At 49.9% G+C, this 18,380-nt stretch overlaps 1 protein-coding gene across 1 annotated transcript in view; it reads right to left on the reverse strand.

Annotated features, from left to right (window-relative positions):
- Positions 1–18,380, reverse strand: part of CTNNA3 (catenin alpha 3) — a 967,088-nt gene that overhangs the window by 891,956 nt on the left and 56,752 nt on the right. Inside the window, exon 6 of the mRNA XM_045025624.1 lies at positions 828–947. Coding sequence (XP_044881559.1) covers positions 828–947 — 120 coding nt within the window. The remainder of the gene's footprint in view (positions 1–827; positions 948–18,380) is intronic.

Raw genomic sequence — 18,380 nt, forward strand, 5'->3', positions numbered from 1 at the left:
GAGCAGTCATGTACATGAAGATTTGATACCATTAACTTGTAGTATCAGAGGGGTAGCCGTGTTAGTCTGGATCTGTAAAAGCAGCAAAGAGTCTTGTGGCACCTTATAGACTAACAGACGTTTGGGAGCATGAGCTTTCATGGGTGAATACATCCGACGTGGTGTTGCATCCGACGAAGTGGGTATTCACCCACGAAAGCTCATGCTCCCAAACGTCTGTTAGTCTATAAGGTGCCACAAGACTCTTTGCTGCATTAATTTCTAGGGGTGCAGATCAGAACTGAAATCACTTTATTATCAAACATAAACTTTATTATCCAGTATACAGCACTCATGTTTTCGATATGATACCAAATTACTGTTCTGTTTTTGCAAACAATTGTTTCTTTTGCATGTGAGGTGGCATATAAGAAGACTTTGTGATGTAATAACTGCAGAAGGCTCTTAAGTGTTCCATGGAACCCTGGAGTTTTCTGTAGCTTCCCTGTCAGAACCTTATTTTCATGAGTAGTCACAGTGACTGCCAAACTACCCTTACGATCCATTAATCTATATGCACTACTTATTGTGTTATAGTACCTTACACCCTTTGGTGCTTGATGTCCCTGCTAAATCCTACCCCCTTCTCTTCAGTTTCTGGAAGTGGAACACACTTGTGCTGAAATCCAAAGCCACCTAATACAAGGTTACTCATATTTAATATAAAACAGAGAACATATCAATTTGTCTCCCTGAATGATGGCACACATGATCTGCTACCCATAGATAAAAGCATCTTTCTCTATCCAGAGATTCTGTGCCCTAGCACTAAGTTTCCATATTCTTACCTGTTGACGTCTGTAGGCCAAATAATCTAGATTTTCCAGATCTTTCCCAAGCTTCTGGTAGGTTTTCTGTAGTTCAGATTTACTAGACACGTTTCGTAGAGACTCATATGTTCTTTGAAACTGTGATGGTACAAGAAACAATGTCATCATTCACATAAATATTGTCTATTTAGCTCCATTAGTTAGTGGGGTTTTTTTAAAAAAAATACTGACATTACGGGCTCTGTTATATTCTCATAGATGCAAGAATACATTGCCACAACTCTTGAAAAGTCTATGCTTTGAGCACTTGGATATAGGGAAATATGTAGAGTCCTGGATTTGAAATTTATAGTTTGGAATTTCTGAAGACACAATTAGAGATTGTCCCCAGCCCTGAAGTTCTGATCCTCACCTAAACTACGCCCAAAATCTGGTTGGTGTTCAGATCCAGGGTTGTAATTTTTTTTCCTTTTTAAATAAAAAGAGCACATACATGTTTCCTCATAGATCATGAATTCCCCCAACCCACCAAATATAAGCAGTTTCTTCCTCAACACTCTCCCAGAAGACTCTTGGAAAATACCCATCTCTAACATGTAGTGGTGTGGTAGGGATGAAAAAACACCTCTTATTATCTTGTAAGATGGTGCTGATTGAGTCCACTCACATGGAGCAGTTTGCAGGACTGAAGTCTAAGCAACTTGTATAAGGTGTCATACTATAGGAAAACTGTAGGAGCTGGGGATTGAACCTAGTTCTTCATTTACTGTGTAAGTATATTAACCACTTCTTTCCTATGCAGATAATTAACAGTTGTATATCACAGTAGACATGTATGACATGTCACAGAGACTAAAAACACAGATTCTGACTCCGGTGCTTACAAAATACTAGAGAGACATACCTGGCATGACTAAGAAGAGAACATGGGGGTCGGGGAAGATAGGACTTTACACAAACAATGAGTCTCCTTGCTCAATTTGGTGTACATTGTATTACTTCCAACTTTAAAATAATTTTTACTGTACAATTTATTAATACGTATAGTAAAGCAGCAGCCACAGACCCTAATTAGGAGCAGAACCCTGTGTGCTAGCCACTGTACAAACAAAGGAAGACATGGTCTGTGTATGAACAGCTTACAGTTTTAGACAAACATTAGGCTAAGGCAGCAAAGAGTCCTGTGGCACCTTATAGACCAACAGATGTATTGGAGCATGAGCTTTTGTGGGTGAATACCCACTTCGTCGGATGCTAAGGGTGTAGAAGAGGGAGGGGACACATTCTAGTACATATTTTCTTGTATTCATTATTTAAAATTCTGAAATTACACATAGAAATCAATACATGAAAAATGCTAAGCACAACATGTCATTCCCATTTCTTCAGGTGGGAGAACTGAGGGACAGAGAGGTGAAGTGACTTGACCAAGCCTACACAGGAAGTATTTAGATGTTTTGTATCACAGTAGGAGTGGGTTCTAAGGAGCAAATGATTACATAGCCTACAAGATCAGGGAAGCTCATTGGTCCATCTAGGATCATACATTGTAGATAAGTGGCCTATCAAGACCCATATCCTGTCCCAACAATGGCTGATACCTCAGAGGAAAGTGAAAACCTTTATAGCCCACCAGTTGTTTAATGTTGTACATGGGGGAAAATATTCCCCTTACAATCCTGGAGCTGAGGTATGCTCTAGGGTTGCATAAGATTTGAGGCAGTCTTGCCATTAAGGCAGTGGACTGTAGACCACAAGATGTGTGTTAGATTCCTGGCTCTGCCACAGCCTTCTTGTAATCTTCTGCAAGTCACTTCACCTCTTTCTTCTGCAGTTCACCATCTGTAAATATACTGAAACATTGTGTTATTACGGTGATGAACACCATAGGAGAGCCTATAAATGGTTACTAGTTTGCATCAAAAGGAGTAGCAGTATCAGTGATCAAATGTACACCCCTTTAATAAACCCAAAGTGGCTGAGTATTCTGCAGCAACCAGCCTTACAGATTCATTGCATGCTACAAATTTTATTTGTTCCATTTCTTATATGTAAGTGAATAAAGTGCTTGTAACATCTACACAATCTGCAGCACTGGAGAATGAAGCACTGCATTTAAATAGCTCGAAGTAAGAAATTGCCACTTGCAGGTTGTTGGGTTTTTTGTTTTGTTTTATTTTGTTTTGTTAAATAGTTTTTAAGAAGTTCCCTCTACTGGCTTGATCCCTGTGGCAACACTCATGACAGGTACCTCAGGGTATCTGTATATGATTGAGAAAAGACAGGGAGTGAGACATACTCTGTTCCCTTGACATTTTTCTATCTCACATCCATTGTAAAAACTGCAATTTGGTGCCTCGCCTCTGGCCTAGAATTCCTTGAACTTGCAACACTTTGCATTCATTAATTCACACTATAAGCATTAGAGCAGAACTTTAGTTCAAGTCAGACTGAACGAAACCATCTACAACAGGGGTGGGCAAACTTTTTGGGCCAAGGGCCACATCTGGGTGGGGAAATTGTATACAGGGCCGGGGCAGGGCGTTGGGGTGCAGGAGGGGGCGTGGGGTTGTGGGAGGGGGTGTGGTGTGCAGGAAGGGGCTCAGGGCAAGGGACTGGGGCAGAGGAGGGGTATGGGGTGTCTGAGGGGGCTCAGGGCAGGGGTGCAGGAGGGGTGCAGACTGCGGGAGGGGGCTCAGGGCAGGGGTGCAGGAGGGGTGCAGACTGCGGGAGGGGGCTCAGGGTTGGAGTGCATAGGGGTGCAGCAGGGGGCTCAAGGCAGGGGGTTGGGGTTCAAGAGGGGTGTGGGGTGTACAAGGGGGCTCAGGGCAGGAAGTAGGGGTGCAGGAGGGGTGTGTGGTGCAGGCAGGGGGCTTATGGCAGGGAGTTGGGGGGGTGGGGTGCAGGAGGGGTGGCAGCTGCACACACCGGGGCCAGGGCAGGCTCCCTGCATGCCTGCCCTGTCCCCAGCCCCGCACTGCTCCGGGAAGCGCTGAAGCCCCTGGAGGAGGGGGGGCAAAAGGGCTCCGCATGCGCTGCCCTTGCCGCACCCCCAGGTACCTCCTCTGAAACTCCCATTGGCCATGGTTCCCTGTTCCCGGCCACTGGGAGCTGCAGGGTGCAAAGGCCCGAGGGGCCGCAGGGACGTTGGGCCAGCCACTGCTGAGAGTGATGCGGGGCCCGCGACACCACAGGAGGCAATTCCACAGGCCAGATCCAAAGCCCTGAGGGGCCAGATCCGGCCCGTGGGCCATAGTTTGCCCACCACTGATCTACAATGACTTTTCCTATATGCAGATAAGAAGCCATGAGTATTACAGCCGCACCAGTTCAACAGGTACCTGAAAACCAAACCATAACATAGTGATCCACATGTGGATGTTACCCAAAAGCTTCCATTGACAGTGGCAAAGCTGAATAGTATGGGGAGGGGTCTTTTGAGAGTCTAGAATAAACTAATGAAATGATCATAAAGTGTAGTCTTTGGATGGAGGAAAGAAACAGTTATCTAAAATGGCATCAAGGCACTAGACCACAAAAATACAAGCAAAGCAACAGATCATTTCATGCAACAACTGTTTCTTGCACAGGGAAGGTGGGACAATAGGTGCCTATATAATACAAAGCCCTGAATATCAGGACTGTCCCTATAAAATCAGGACATCTAGCCACGCTAACTGGGGAGGTCTCCCGTCATATCACTATCTCTGCAAGTCCATGCACTATATCTTACACCCTGCAGTAGCCCCACAGATTAATAATGCATCAAGTCAAAAACCTCTCACTACAGATCATAATATTAGGAGCCTCCTGTGCCTGGTAACAAGACTGCAGGGATCAGTGAATCACTTCTAGTGGGAAAAAAACATGCATATAAAACTGTAAGGATAGCTCTCCTCAGGAGGCTAAATATCCAAGAAACAGCCCCAAGAGGCTATAACGTTAGCAGCGATATTCCACAAAAATGGAAGAGACATCTTTCTCAAGAAGAGAGTGGAAGAAAAAACAGTGTTTTCCCTCAGAATAAAAATATACAAATAAGCTAATTGTATATTTTTATTTTGAAAAATATACAAATATTTGACAAAGGTTATAACCATTTTAAAATCTACAGGGCACGTACAATCTACCTACGTCTCTCAAGCTATCATGGTCTGGCCCAAGTCTTTCTTCCTCCAAGAAACTTTCACATGTATTGTTCTGAGATGAGGGAGGGGAGAAGAGTCCAGCCCCCTCTCTCTCAACTTTCTGTTAACAGAAATAAAACATTTAGATGCTCAATTTTCCTCATTACTTCACCAAGATAGACACATCCCAGTCCCTAGAAGTTCAGGAGAAGTACCTTCATAGTTTCCTTTACCTAAAGACTTCCCTGTCTCTTTTTTTCTCTGAAAGGAAACTTGCTATTTCTTTTTAAGCCTCTTGGTTACATACAAGGTGCAGCTGTCTTAGAGGAGTCAGGTTTGATAGGATCCAGCTGAGCATTCTCTGTTTTTCCCTGAGCAGAGGAACAAACTCCCCTGGGTTCATGTGACACCTGTAACACTCCTGAACCATCTTCTGCTTTGATCACACTTCTTATGAAGCAAGCTAGATTGGGAGGGTATTATGACAATGAGGGTCTTACTGCCTATCAGGTTACCATAAATAACTTTATAGCACTTTTCAAAATACACAGGCTTCCCTTTTGATTGAGTCCATGAACAGTATTACAGTCCTTGTGTAATAAAAAGCAAAATCAACAATCATAAAACTTGAGCCAGAGTAAGAGGAAACAGCTGTTTTGGTAATAACACACAAAAAGTGGATATCACATCATCTAGGAACCAAGCACCCATTGTCAGAATATTGACAAATGAACACTGAATGTCTCCCAAGTAGGAAACAAGATGAACTTGTAACAAGGGCCTTAAAATAAATGGGACAATTTTCACAATCCCATTTTGGGTAACATTAAGCACTTGGAACATCAAATGTGATTCTGGAACAGATGATAGTCTAGGTGGTAAGCTAATTAGGACAGTGTTGTCAATATTGTCTCTTCATATGCAGGATATTGGAGATCTAGCATAGTGTGGACATTAACTGAAAATGGAAGATATTCTCAGTGATCTTGTGGTCACCCCTTGAACTGTGATTATAGTTCCATTTATCTGAAAACTTGACTGAAAGTTAGGGTATGGAGAGTTTATTCTGTGTTCAAATTCTTTACCCCCAGCCTTTAATAATCACAGTCAAAGTTCTCTATATATTTCAGCTTGCCTCTGCATTTTCTGTTTAAGTCTTTGTTTTGTTGATTGTCATGGGAGCTTGGTTTGGCTGTTGCAAGAAAATTAATTCATAATATTGGCTTTGGCAGAATATCAGTCATACAATGGGGAGTTTCCCTGTAGTTTCTTAAGAAACAGTTTAATTCTTTTATGTAATGCTTTGTTCCAGCTACTATCAATAGCAACTTTTCCAGAATCCTCATAAAACAGTCTGGTGAAGTTCAAGATTGTTCAAATCTCAGGTTTTGGTTAATGCCCATCTCTAATATGAACCTGAGGTATTCTGGCATAAAACTTGGCACAGTCCATATTGTTGAAGAGTGGAGTTTTGGGAATATCATACACAATTCTTTGTCCAGATTTAGCAGGACTCCCTTGGCAAAGATGACAATCACAGTATGAGAAATCAGAATAATCAGCAGCAAATCACCAGCTGACAACTACATAGGAGGTCACCAAAATCCAAGACGACTTCCAAGAAAGATAGCTTAGACAGTTTAAACAAAGGGGGCACAGTGTTTTCCAATGCTGCAGCTAGAGCAGACCTGATTTGATGCAGTATTCCAGACTATTATGATAGCTTTGGCTGGGAATAACAATTTTTACTGAAGCAGCTGATTTGTCTTTACAAATCCTAGTGTCCCAGGAGAGAATGAAATGCACATTTGCTTCAGCACTGTCAGTTGTTGTATAGGTGGCACATGCAGACTGTATGAACATAAGAACGGCCATACTGGGTCAGACCAAAGGTTCATCTAGCCCAGTATCCTGTCTTCTGACAGTGGCCAGTGCCAGGTGCCCCAGAGGGAATGTACAGAACAGGTAATCATCAAGTGATCCATCCCGTCACTCATTCCCAGTTTCTGGCAAACAGAGGCTAGGGACAGGGGCGGTGAGTTGTATGGGCCTGTGGAGCCTGGGCTCCAGCAATATTCAGGGCCCAGGGGCCCAGCTCCACCAATATTTGGGGCTGGGTCTCTCCCCTGGCCCTGCCTTCCACCCCCACACATCTCCCCCAAGTGTCCCCCGGTCCCCACTTGCTGCCCCTATGCACCTCCCTTGGACCGTCCCTGCCTCCCCTGCAGCTCCATGCTAACTCCACTCTGCTGGCTCTGGTCATCAACTGTTGCCACAGGGTCTTAGTGCCCCCCAACTACTAGTGGCAAGGCAGGCTGCCCTTACCCTGCCCTTCCGCCTCGGACCCTTCCTTTTTCCGGCAGGACCCTCCACCAGCATAGGGGCCCTCACTGCCTGCAGTCACCACTCCTGCCTCACGCTGGGCAAGGGGCAGCCCCATCCCTCACCCCCAGTGAGACTACATTCCTGGACCTGAGAGGGGCCCTAGGAGCACATGCAGTGACAGTGGTGCAGGGTGAGTGTGCGGCCAGGGGGAGATGGGGGCCCCTCCCCCCAGAGCTCACTGCTGCCAGCGGGGAGAGGGCTGTGGGGAGTCCTCTCTGGCCCCACCCCTGGGACAGCCTGCCTGCACCACAAACTCATCCCCAGCCCTGCCCCACCGCAGAGCCCGCACCCCCAGCCAGATTTCTCATGCCCCTGCATCCCAACCCTCTGCCCTAGCCCTGAGCCCCTCCCACACCTCAAACCCCTCATCCCCAGCCCCAACCAGAGCCCTCATCCCCCCAACACCTTAACCCTCTGCCCCAGCCCTGAGGCCCTCCTGCATCACGAACCCCTCATCCCCAGCCCCATCCCACAGCCCTCACCCCACACCCCAACCCTCTGCCCTAGCCCTGAGCCCCCTCCCACACCCCAACCCCTCATCCCCAGCCACACCCCAAACCCAGCCCCAGCCCACAGCCCTCACCCCTGCACCCCCTCCCTCCACACCCCCTGCAACCCTCAAACTCCCTCCCAGAGCCTGCACCCCCACTCCCTTCCCACACACCCTCTCCCGCCCCCGAACTCCCTCCTAGAGCCTGTACCCCAGCCCTCTGCACTCCCTCCCAGAGCCTGCACCCCTCACCCCCTCCTGTACCCCCACCCCCTGCCCCATCCCAGAGCCTGCATCCAGCACCCAAACTCTATCCCAGAGGCTGCACCCCAGACCCCCCCATCCAAACTCCTTCTCAGAGCCCAACCTCTCACCCCTTCTGCACCCAAACTCCCTCCCAGTGCCTGCACCCTGCATCCCTCCGGCACCCCAATCCCCTGCCCAAGCCCAATACCTGCACCCCAGACCTCCTCCCCCCACCCAAACTCCCTCTTAGAGCCTTAGGCAGGTGGAGGGCAGAGTTTGGGGGGGGGCGGTTCTGGACAGCACCAAAATTTCTACAAACCTGCCACCCCTGGCTAGGGACACCATCCCTGCCTATCCTGACTAATAGTCATTCATGGACCTATCATCCATGAATTTATCTAGCTCTTTTTTAATCTTGTCATAGTCTTGGCCTTCACAACATCCTCTGGCAAAGAGTTCCACAAGTTGACTGTGCATTTGTGTGAAGAAATACTTCTTTTTGTTTGTTTTAAACCTGCTGCCTATTTAAAGGAAGATGCCTGGAAAAGTAATCTGCAGCATTAAGTTTGCCAGGACTATATATCAATGCAGTGTCAAATTCATAGTTTCAACATCTTCAACACAAATTGGACTGCGTAGATAGAAGAAGGCATCATTAAACATGTCTTATCATTGGTAACAGTATGCTGATGTCCATACAGGCAGAAGTGGAAGTGCAGACTTCCCCAGCTGACAGCAAGCATTTCTATTTCAATTTGTGAATCATATTTGACTAGTCACAGAGTTTTTCTGGCATATGTCTGAAAATCAAGCTGAGTCATAAAGTGACACGTTCAGTTGGGCTATAAGAGGCCCTTAATCTGTTGTAATTTTACATTCCTCATTCAAATTCAGGGCCAACTCTACAACAGAAGTAGAACAAAGAGTCTGCCACTGCAGAATATGGAATAATGGTTCTTTCCCAGTTTGTCTAAGGAAGGAAAACGCCTGAGAGCCGTTGCTGTTCCGAATATCAATATTATCACCCTTCATTGTGCAAGGCAGAAAATACAGCACTGATCTATTTTATGTGCTTGTTAAATACTTTTTTTAAATATATGGCTGAATATGAGTTGAATTAAGGATGAGAAGCAAATTTAATCTCCACTTTGAAAAAAGAAGGCAGTTCATTAAAAAGTGCCTTAATGTTTTAATATGCACTGCTGCTTTAAAAGACTAAATTATACTAAATGTACTATTTTAAATCACTATGGGACAGGTTTGGGAGAACCATTAAAAAGCACTCTCAAATTCCAATTACTAAATACACACTTATGAAAAAACTGTTGCTCTCATGATATTTTTCTGTAATGCCTCTATAGAATTTTATGGAGAATAGGTCACACAGTACCCTCAATCCAGGAAACATCAGATGATCTTTCTCTCAATGGACTGAAGACATGCATTTCGATGATAAAGTGTATGCAATATGTTTTGCGAGCATTTATTCATTTCTGCTTCCCAGAGCAAAGGTGAGTTATTAAATGAAATTTGTCTCGATCAGAATGATCTGTGCATTCCTGAGTTGCAAATAACTGTTGAGCAGATGAAATAATACTGACTTTATTGTTATACTAGCAACTAATAATCTACTAGAACAAAATGAATTTCCAAGGCCATTTTACCAAACAAAAATTTGCCACCTAAGATTAGAATTCAGAAGATATTCCACAGAGAATGAGTTTCACATTATTGTCATTTACCCCTTGAATATGATGCTTTAGATTTACTTCAGTTTGAGTGTTGCTGTAGTGGTGAATTAAAAGGTTGTAAAAACACAATAATGACCATTTCACAACAAGGCATTTAGGAACATGTTTTGTGATGTGTTTGTGCAGTCTGACACAATGGAGTCCCAATACCTGACTGGGGTGGCTAGGCACTTCAACAATAAAAATAAATAATAATTTGATGAAAATACTTGTCCATTTTTATTTACCTTAATCCCATCTTCAGGTTTCTCAAGTACCTTTCTATCCCCTCCAACTTTAGAAATAACACTAGTTTCTCCAAGTCCCTTATACTCTTCACTTCTAATATATTAGAATTATTATAATAGGTATTATTCCATATACCTATTACCCTTGGCATCAAATAGTTCTGCCTAAGCTCCCCATTATCTTTTTTAGTTCAGAAATTCTCATTTTTGAATCCTTTACTATTATGACAAATATACCTCCATCAGTTTTATAAATCTTTAATTTAAAGTTCTGTTAAGTCACTTCTAAAATCTCTTCTTTCCTATTTAAAATAAGACCAGTTCCTTCACCCCTTTTTTCATAGCTGGGCTGTGTAAACAGCTTGCATAGAACTTCACACATGCTTGTGAACCTGAGATGGATGTGGTTCATTTTCTCTCTCTCTCTCTCACACACACACATACACACACACACTCACGAAACTGGTGCCATCCCTTTCACTGGGCTCCTTGCTCCCCTTCCCCTTCCCCATAAGGAGTTAATGGGGTGCACCCTCCGAGCAGGGTCTTCTTGAATGCAGCCTATTATGCTGCCTCCTCCCCTTCTCATAAAGGTCTTTGTTAGTATATAGGCTTGTTTGCCAGCCTGAGTTTGAATTTTGGGTTTGACGTTTTAATACTCACATCTAATACTAATATATGTAAATAACAATGAACAAAGAGACTGTGTCTTGCATTTCCCACAACCAGATGGGGCTTTTAGTACAATGAGAAAAAATAAGGGATACAGCAAAAGTGTTACTGGGTATGGTGGGAATATATAAGCACAGATTTAAAGACTGCCTCAACTCCTTATCTCAAGGCAAGGTCAAGCAACCAGTTGGGAGGGGCAAGAGAGGATGGGGGGGGTGAGGGGGAGGTAAAACACTAAAAGACCAGAGAAATGCCTGCCCATGACTGGAGTACAACCTCACTCCTTGCCCCTGCCATGGGATACAAAAAAGGTGGGACGAAGACCCCCAAACAGAACATGACCATAAGTTGTAAGAGTCTTCTAAATGGGTACCATTCTCCTGTCCGCCCTATAACAAAGTGGACTGCCCCTTTAAGGACTAGAAGGATAGGGACAACTGGCTCTGTTCAGTTATCTGATACAGCTAGAAGGGGGTCAGTAATCCCTATAAAGACCCAACAGAGCTCAGTTGGAGATGCTGGCTGCTGTGACTCATGCTGGTGCACACTGAGAGGTCTCTGCACCCTACACCTATGTTTGTTGGGGAATAGCTCTGTTTTCTCTTCTGCTGCCTCATTTTCCCCTCAGTTCTACAGGCCGACCATACATCCACATTCTTTACCACATACAGGGTCATGGGTCTATCTCTTGCAGTCCAGAAAGGATTAACACCACACCCAAGTCTCTTTCAGCCCCTTCCCTCAGGACACATTTATTAAGTTAAACAAGCAAAGTAACTCAAAAGAAAGCTATTCCTCTGAACAACACAGGCTACAGCGGCCAGGGGTCTTTTACTCTGCAGCCCTTTCTCTCCTCCAGGGCCAGCCCCCTCCAACTGAGCATTCTCAGCCCTTCCCAGCTGGGTCTGATAATTGAACAGGGCTGTCTAGCTCCATGCCCCTTAGTCCTTAAAAGGGATCTATCACCTTGTTATATACCCCTGTGCCATAACAGAAGTAGTGAGATGCTCCTTCTTTAGTGACTCCTATGGGCTGGGATAGAGATACTTCATAATCCCTATTGTGGTACTAAGGGAAACCTGTTCCCTAGCAACAGTTTATTAGAATAAAAGAATCATTAAATCATTTCACACTTCCTAGGGAATCTCCATGGTTTGTAAAGTCACCTTGCTAGGGACTTGGGGCATCTCTCATAGTCTCTAGGTGACATTGAAGGAGTAGTACTGTATCCATTCTTCTGGTGCAGTAAAAGGTGGTCATTTCACAAAGCCCTATTCCTAACTAGTTGTTTAGGACATGCATTACCTGTGTCATTTATGTTGCAATAATTCTGCCACAAATTGTAGAGTGGAAAAATACATAGACTTATAAATACTGATGCTAGAAATACAAATAACCCATATTTGTCCCTTCTGTGGCATGCACAAACTTCAGAAGTAGTAGCAAGAATTTCTTCTGATGCCTGAAGAGACGGTTACTCACCGTAGTAACTGTTGTTTTTCGAGATGTGTTGCTCCTATCCATTCCAGTCAGGTGTGCGCGCCGCGCGTGCACGGCATCTCAGAACTTTTTTACCCTAGCAACTCCGGCGGGCCGGCTGGCGCCCCCTGGAGTGGCGCCGCTATGGCGCCCGTTATATACCCCAGCCGGCCCGTCCGCTCCTCAGTTCCTTCTTGCCGGCTACTCCGACAGTGGGGAAGGAGGGCGGGTCTGGAATGGATAGGAGCAACACATCTCGAAGAACAACAGTTACTACGGTGAGTAACCGTCTCTTCTTCTTCGAGTGATTGCTCCTATGCATTCCAGTCAGGTGATTCCCAAGCCTTACCTAGGCGGTGGGGTCGGAGTGAGACGTGGCGGAGTGTAATACCGCAGAGCCGAAGGCTGCGTCGTCTCGAGACTGCTGCACCAACGCGTAGTGGGAGGCGAAGGTGTGGACCGAAGACCAGGTGGCCGCTCGACAGATGTCCTGGATGGGAACATGGGCCAGGAAGGCGGCGGACGAGGTGTGCGCTCTCGTCGAGTGAGCAGTGAGGCGGCATGGTGGCACGCGAGCAAGCTCGTAGCAGATCCGGATACATGCTGTGACCCAGGAGGAAATGCGTTGGGAGGAGATCGGCTCGCCTTTCATGCGGTCAGCAACCGCTATGAACAGCTGGGGCGAACGCCGGAAGGGCTTCGTCCGCTCGATGTAAAAAGCGAGGGCCCTGCGGACGTCGAGGGTGTGAAGCTGTTGCTCCCTAGGCGAGGCATGCGGCTTTGGGAAGAAGACCGGGAGGAAGATCTCTGGTTGAGGTGGAAGGCCGACACCATCTTGGGGAGGAAGGCCGGATGTGGTTTAAGCTGCACCTTGTCTCGATGGAAGACGGTGTATGGTGGATCAACCGTTAGAGCACGGAGCTCAGAGACTCGTCTCGCTGATGTAATGGCGACGAGGAAGGCTGTCTTCCAGGAGAGGTAGAGCAGGGAGCACGTGGCCAAGTGCTCGAAGGGGGGACCCATCAGCTTGGCCAGCACGAGGTTCAAATCCCAGGTCGGGGCAGGACACCGCACCGGCGGGTACAAGCGGTCCAGGCCTTTAAGGAAGCGGGAAACCATCGGGTTGGAGAAGATGGACCGACCTTCCACAGATGGACGAAAGGCGGACACTGCTGCCAGGTGAACTCTCAAGGAGGAGACCGCAAGACCTTGCTCCTTAAGGTACCAGAGGTAGTCCAGGATGGTAGGGACAGGGACTACGAAGGGATTGAGGCCTCGCTGGTCACACCAGAGCGCGAACCGCTTCCATTTCGCCAGATAGGTGGAGCGAGTGGAAGGCTTTCTGCTCTCTAGCAGGATTTGTTGTACTGCCGCCGAACAGTCCCTCTCTGTGTGGGTCAACCACTCAGGTACCAAGCTGTAAGATGGAGGGACTGCAGGTTCGGTGGCGGAGTCTGCCGAAGTCCTGGGTGATGAGGTCCGGCCACAACGGAAGGGGGATGGGATCCCGAACGGAGAGCTCGAGCAGCAGGGTGTACCAGTGCTGCCTCGGCCAGGCCGGAGCCACGAGTATGACGCTGGCTCTGTCCCTCCGAAGCTTCTGTAGCACTCGGTGCACGAGCGGGAACGGAGGGAAGGCGTAGAGGAGGTGATCCTTCCAGGAATACAGGAAGGCGTCCGACAGGGAGCCCGGCGAGTGACCCCGGAACGAGCAAAACAGGTGGCACTTCCTGTTCTCCTTGGACGCGAATAGGTCTACTTGGGGAAACTCCCACCTCTGGAAGATTGTGTGTACTACATCGGGACGGAGAGACCACTCGTGGGAGAGGAACGACCTGCTGAGATGGTCGGCCAGCGTGTTCTGCACTCCCGGAAGAAAGGACGCTTCCAGGTGAATGGAGTGGGTGACGCAGAAGTCCCACAGGAGCATCGCTTCCTTGCAGAGGAGGGAGGAGCGGGCTCCGCCCTGCTTGTTCACGTAGAACATTGCTGTTGTATTGTCCGTGAACACTGTCACACAGCGGCCTTGTAGGCGGGCGCGGAAGGTGCGACACGCCAAACGGATCGCTCGCAGCTCGCGGACATTGATGTGGAGAGCGAGCTCTTGGGGCGACCAAAGGCCTTGGGTGTGAAGGTCGCCGAGGTGAGCTCCCCAACCGAGCGCTGAGGCATCCGTGGTCAGAGTGGCGGATGGGCGAGGAGGGTGGAACGGGACTCCGGCACACACGACCTCCGGGTCGAGCCACCAGCTGAGGGACTCGAGGGTCGGCCTGGTGACCCTGACCACCATGTCGATGGGGTCTCGATGCAGCCGGTACACCGACGCGAGCCAAGACTGGAACGGGCGGAGGTGGAGCCGCGCGTATGCGGTGACATACGTGCATGATGCCATGTGGCCCAGGAGGCGGAGGCAGGAGCGCACCGTCGTGGTCGGGAAGGTGACGAAGTCCCGGATGATGGAGACCATCGTCTGATGTCGAGATTGCAGTAGGCAGGCTCGGGCCAACAAGGAGTCGAGGACCGCGCCAATGAACTCCACCCGCTGTGACGGAATCAAAGTGGACTTCTCGGCGTTGATGAGAAGACCAAGTCGCTGAAAGAGGGACAGGATTTCTGTCATCTGGCCCATTACCAGCTGTCGAGACTGTCCGCGAACCAGCCAGTCGTCGAGATACGGGTAGACGTGTATCTGACGACGGCGGAGGGCTGCGGCAACCACTGCCATGCATTTGGTAAACACCCTCGGTGCGGTAGCGAGCCCGAATGGTAACACGGCGAACTGGTAGTGGGCATTGTTGACCACAAAACGGAGGTAACGTCGATGAGGAGGATAGATCGCGACATGGAAGTAGGCGTCCTTCATGTCGAGGGCGGCAAACCAGTCTCCCGGATCCAGAGGTCCCCAGGGTGACCATGCGAAACTTGGGCTTGAGCAGGTATTTGTTCAGCTCGCGAAGGTCCAGGATAGGACGTAGCCCTCCTTTCGCCTTGGGGATGAGAAAATAACGGGAATAGAATCCCCTGCCCCGCCTGTCTTGAGGCACTCCCTCTATGGCACCCACGCTCAACAGAGTCTGGACCTCTTGTAGGAGGAATTGCTCGTGAGAGGGGCCCCTGAAGAGGGACAGGGAGGGTGGGTGGGAAGGGGGGGGCGAAACAAATTGAAGGCGGTATCCCAACTGGACTGTTTGAAGCACCCAGTTGTCCGTTGTTATTTGGGACCACGCCGAAAAGAAATAGGAGAGGCGGTTGTGGAAGAGAAGGGTAGGATCCGGTAGGGAGAGTGATGGGCCGTCCTCATGCGTCCCATCAAAAGGCCTGCTTGGACCCCTGAGGGGCCTTGGAAGAGGCCTGGCCCTGGTTACGCCTGTTGCCGGAAGGACGACGGCGATTTGGGCCCGGTCGCCTGCTATTGTACGGGCGGTAGTGTTGCTGATGGAAGGACTGGGGGGGTTGCTGCCGGAAGGACCTGCGCTGTGGAGCCGGCGTGTGCATCCCGAGGGTGCGGATGGCAATGCGACCGTCCTTCAGAGTCTGGATCCGGGAGTCAGTCTTCTCAGAGAAGAGATCCTGCGTGTCAAAAGGCAGGTCCTGTAACGTATACTGCACCTCCGGCGGCAGGGTGGAGGACTGCAGCCAGGAGATGCGCTGCATCGTCACGCCGGAGGCTAAGGTCCGAGCTCCCGAGTCCGCGGCGTCAAGGGCGGCCGTGATGGAGGACCTGGACGATTTCTTTCCCTCGTCCAACATTGCCGAGAACTCGTAGCCCGTGGGGGGGACTGAATATTTGCGCTCGACCCCACGAGCCGTAGGAGGGATGGACGCCGGCGTCTGCCAGAGTGTGGTGGCGTTCTTTTGTATTGTCCGTATGAACGGTAACGCCACTCGCACTGGAGCCTCCGCTCCGACCACATTTGTGATAGGATCCTCGTCCTCCTGAACCTCCGCCACGGGAAGATCCATGGCCGTCGCCACGCGGCGAAGCAGGTCTTGGTGAGCCTTCAGGTCTATTGGTGGAGGCTCCTTGGTAGAAGCTCCAGCCACCGCCTCGTCCGGTGAGGACGACGAGGACAAGCCCTGGACGACGACCTCAGTCGAAGGACCTGCGGACTGTTCGTCGACTGGTTCGGGCTGCATGGTCCTCTCGCGGTCAGGCTCGGGTGGTGGTGAAGGGGGCGGTTGGCTAACAGTCGCCTCTGGTACCCTGCGCTCGGAGGCAGGGGCTCTTGGGGGCAACGGCACCCCCTGAGACTCATACTGGGCCCATGGCACCCAGAATCCCCACTGCTGTGCCCCCTGAGGTTGACCATGTGGGGTAGGCAGTTGGAGTCCATTGCTGTCCGCCGCGGAGGCGACCGACGCAGGGCGGGATGGCCATGGCGGTGCCGAGGCAATGATGGATTGCGCCGTTGACTGAGGCAGTCCGGCCCCGGACGGTGCCGAGGATCGGTGCTGGTCTTCACGGTACCGGGATGGTGACCGAGGCCAACGTCTGTCGCGGTGCCGGGAGCTTGACCGGTGCCGGGAGCTCGACCGGGATCCAGATCTGCGGTGCTGGGAGCGGCTCCGCGAGTCGCGGTGCCGGGAACGGTGCCGGGACGGAGACCTCCGTCGGTGCCGACGCGACGGCGATCGGGATCTGGTGCGACGCCGGGAGTGCGACCGGTACCGCGATGACGAACTGTACCGGGACTGCGACCGACGTCGAGACGGCGACCGGTACCGCGATGGCGAGCGGTGCCGAGATCGCGAGCGACGGGACGGTGACCTGCGGTGGGACCAGGAACGTGACCGGGACCGGGAGCATCGTCCGTGCCGTCTGTCCGGAGAGGGCGGCCGGGTCATCATGGCCGGCTTTCCTGCAGACACGACAGCCCGCGCCGGCGGTGCCGGGGGCCGGAGGCTCGGTGCCTCTATGAGCTGTATAAGCTCGCGCGCCGAGGAGAATGTCTCCGGCGTAGATGGCAGCCGGGGCTCGACCACGGTCGGTGCCGGGGAGCGTGGCGGTGCCGGACTCGACGGCCCTTGCGGTGCCGGAGTCAACGGTCCGGTGCACGTCTTGTGCACGGCTACCGCGGGGGCCGCAGGTAGCGCCATCGTCATCGCTGCTGAGTCCTCCGCGCGGGACTTAGCAATCGCCTTCGCCAGCTTGCGCTTCTTAGAAGGCGAGAGCGAGCGGTGCCGGGTCTTCGGAGCCGCTGGCTGAGGCTGCGGAGCCACGGTGCCGGAGCGGCTCGGGGCCGCCGGTGCGCTCTGCACCGATGAAGTTCTCGGTGCCAGCGCGGACGGTGCCGGGGGCTGGAGCGACGCCTCCATTAGGAGTTGTTTTAATCGAATGTCCCGCTCCTTACGAGTTCACGGCTTAAAGGCAGAACAGAAAGAACACGTATCTGTTCGGTGACCTTCGCCAAGGCAACGGAGGCAGGCGTCGTGCGGGTCCCCGATTGGCATAGGCCTCTGGCACGATGCGCAGGGCTTAAAGCCCGGTGCCTTGGCCATGAGCCCGCACCGGGGGAGGAAAGGGAGGGGATACCCCCCTTAACCTTATCCTAAAACCTAACTAACTATCAAAAACTATCTACACTAAGTACTAAACGAACTATATACAGAGAACAGTAGCGAGAGCTAGGGTGGTGGAGGACAGAGAGCACTCCACAGTTCCAACTGGCCGTCACGGGCGGTAAGAAGGAACTGAGGAGCGGACGGGCCGGCTGGGGTATATAACGGGCGCCATAGTGGCGCCACTCCAGGGGGCGCCAGCCGGCCCGCCGGAGTTGCTAGGGTAAAAAAGTTCCGAGATGCCGTGCACGCGCGGTGCGCACACCTGACTGGAATGCATAGGAGCAATCACTCAAAGAAGAACTGTAAATAAGGATCTGTAAGTCCAGATCAACTACAGTAAGACAACCAAGGGACTAAAGCCTCTCTCAGATATTCCTGTACATCTCTCTAAAATGACTCACAATTTTTTGAGAACCATCCCTCATTATGGGCTTGACGCAAAACTTGTGGAACTCAGTGGAAAGTCTACAATAGTGTGAGATGTGATTTGGATCAAGATTATGCTTACCTACATTCACATTTAATTTTTGATGTTACATTGCATCATATCAGGGCATCAAAACTGTAAACACACATCACTCGGACAATACACCAGAATAGAATGGGATGACGAGGTGCCTATTGCAGCGTAC

This window comes from Mauremys mutica, chromosome 7, assembly GCF_020497125.1.
Source record: "Mauremys mutica isolate MM-2020 ecotype Southern chromosome 7, ASM2049712v1, whole genome shotgun sequence".
NCBI lineage: Eukaryota > Metazoa > Chordata > Testudines > Geoemydidae > Mauremys > Mauremys mutica.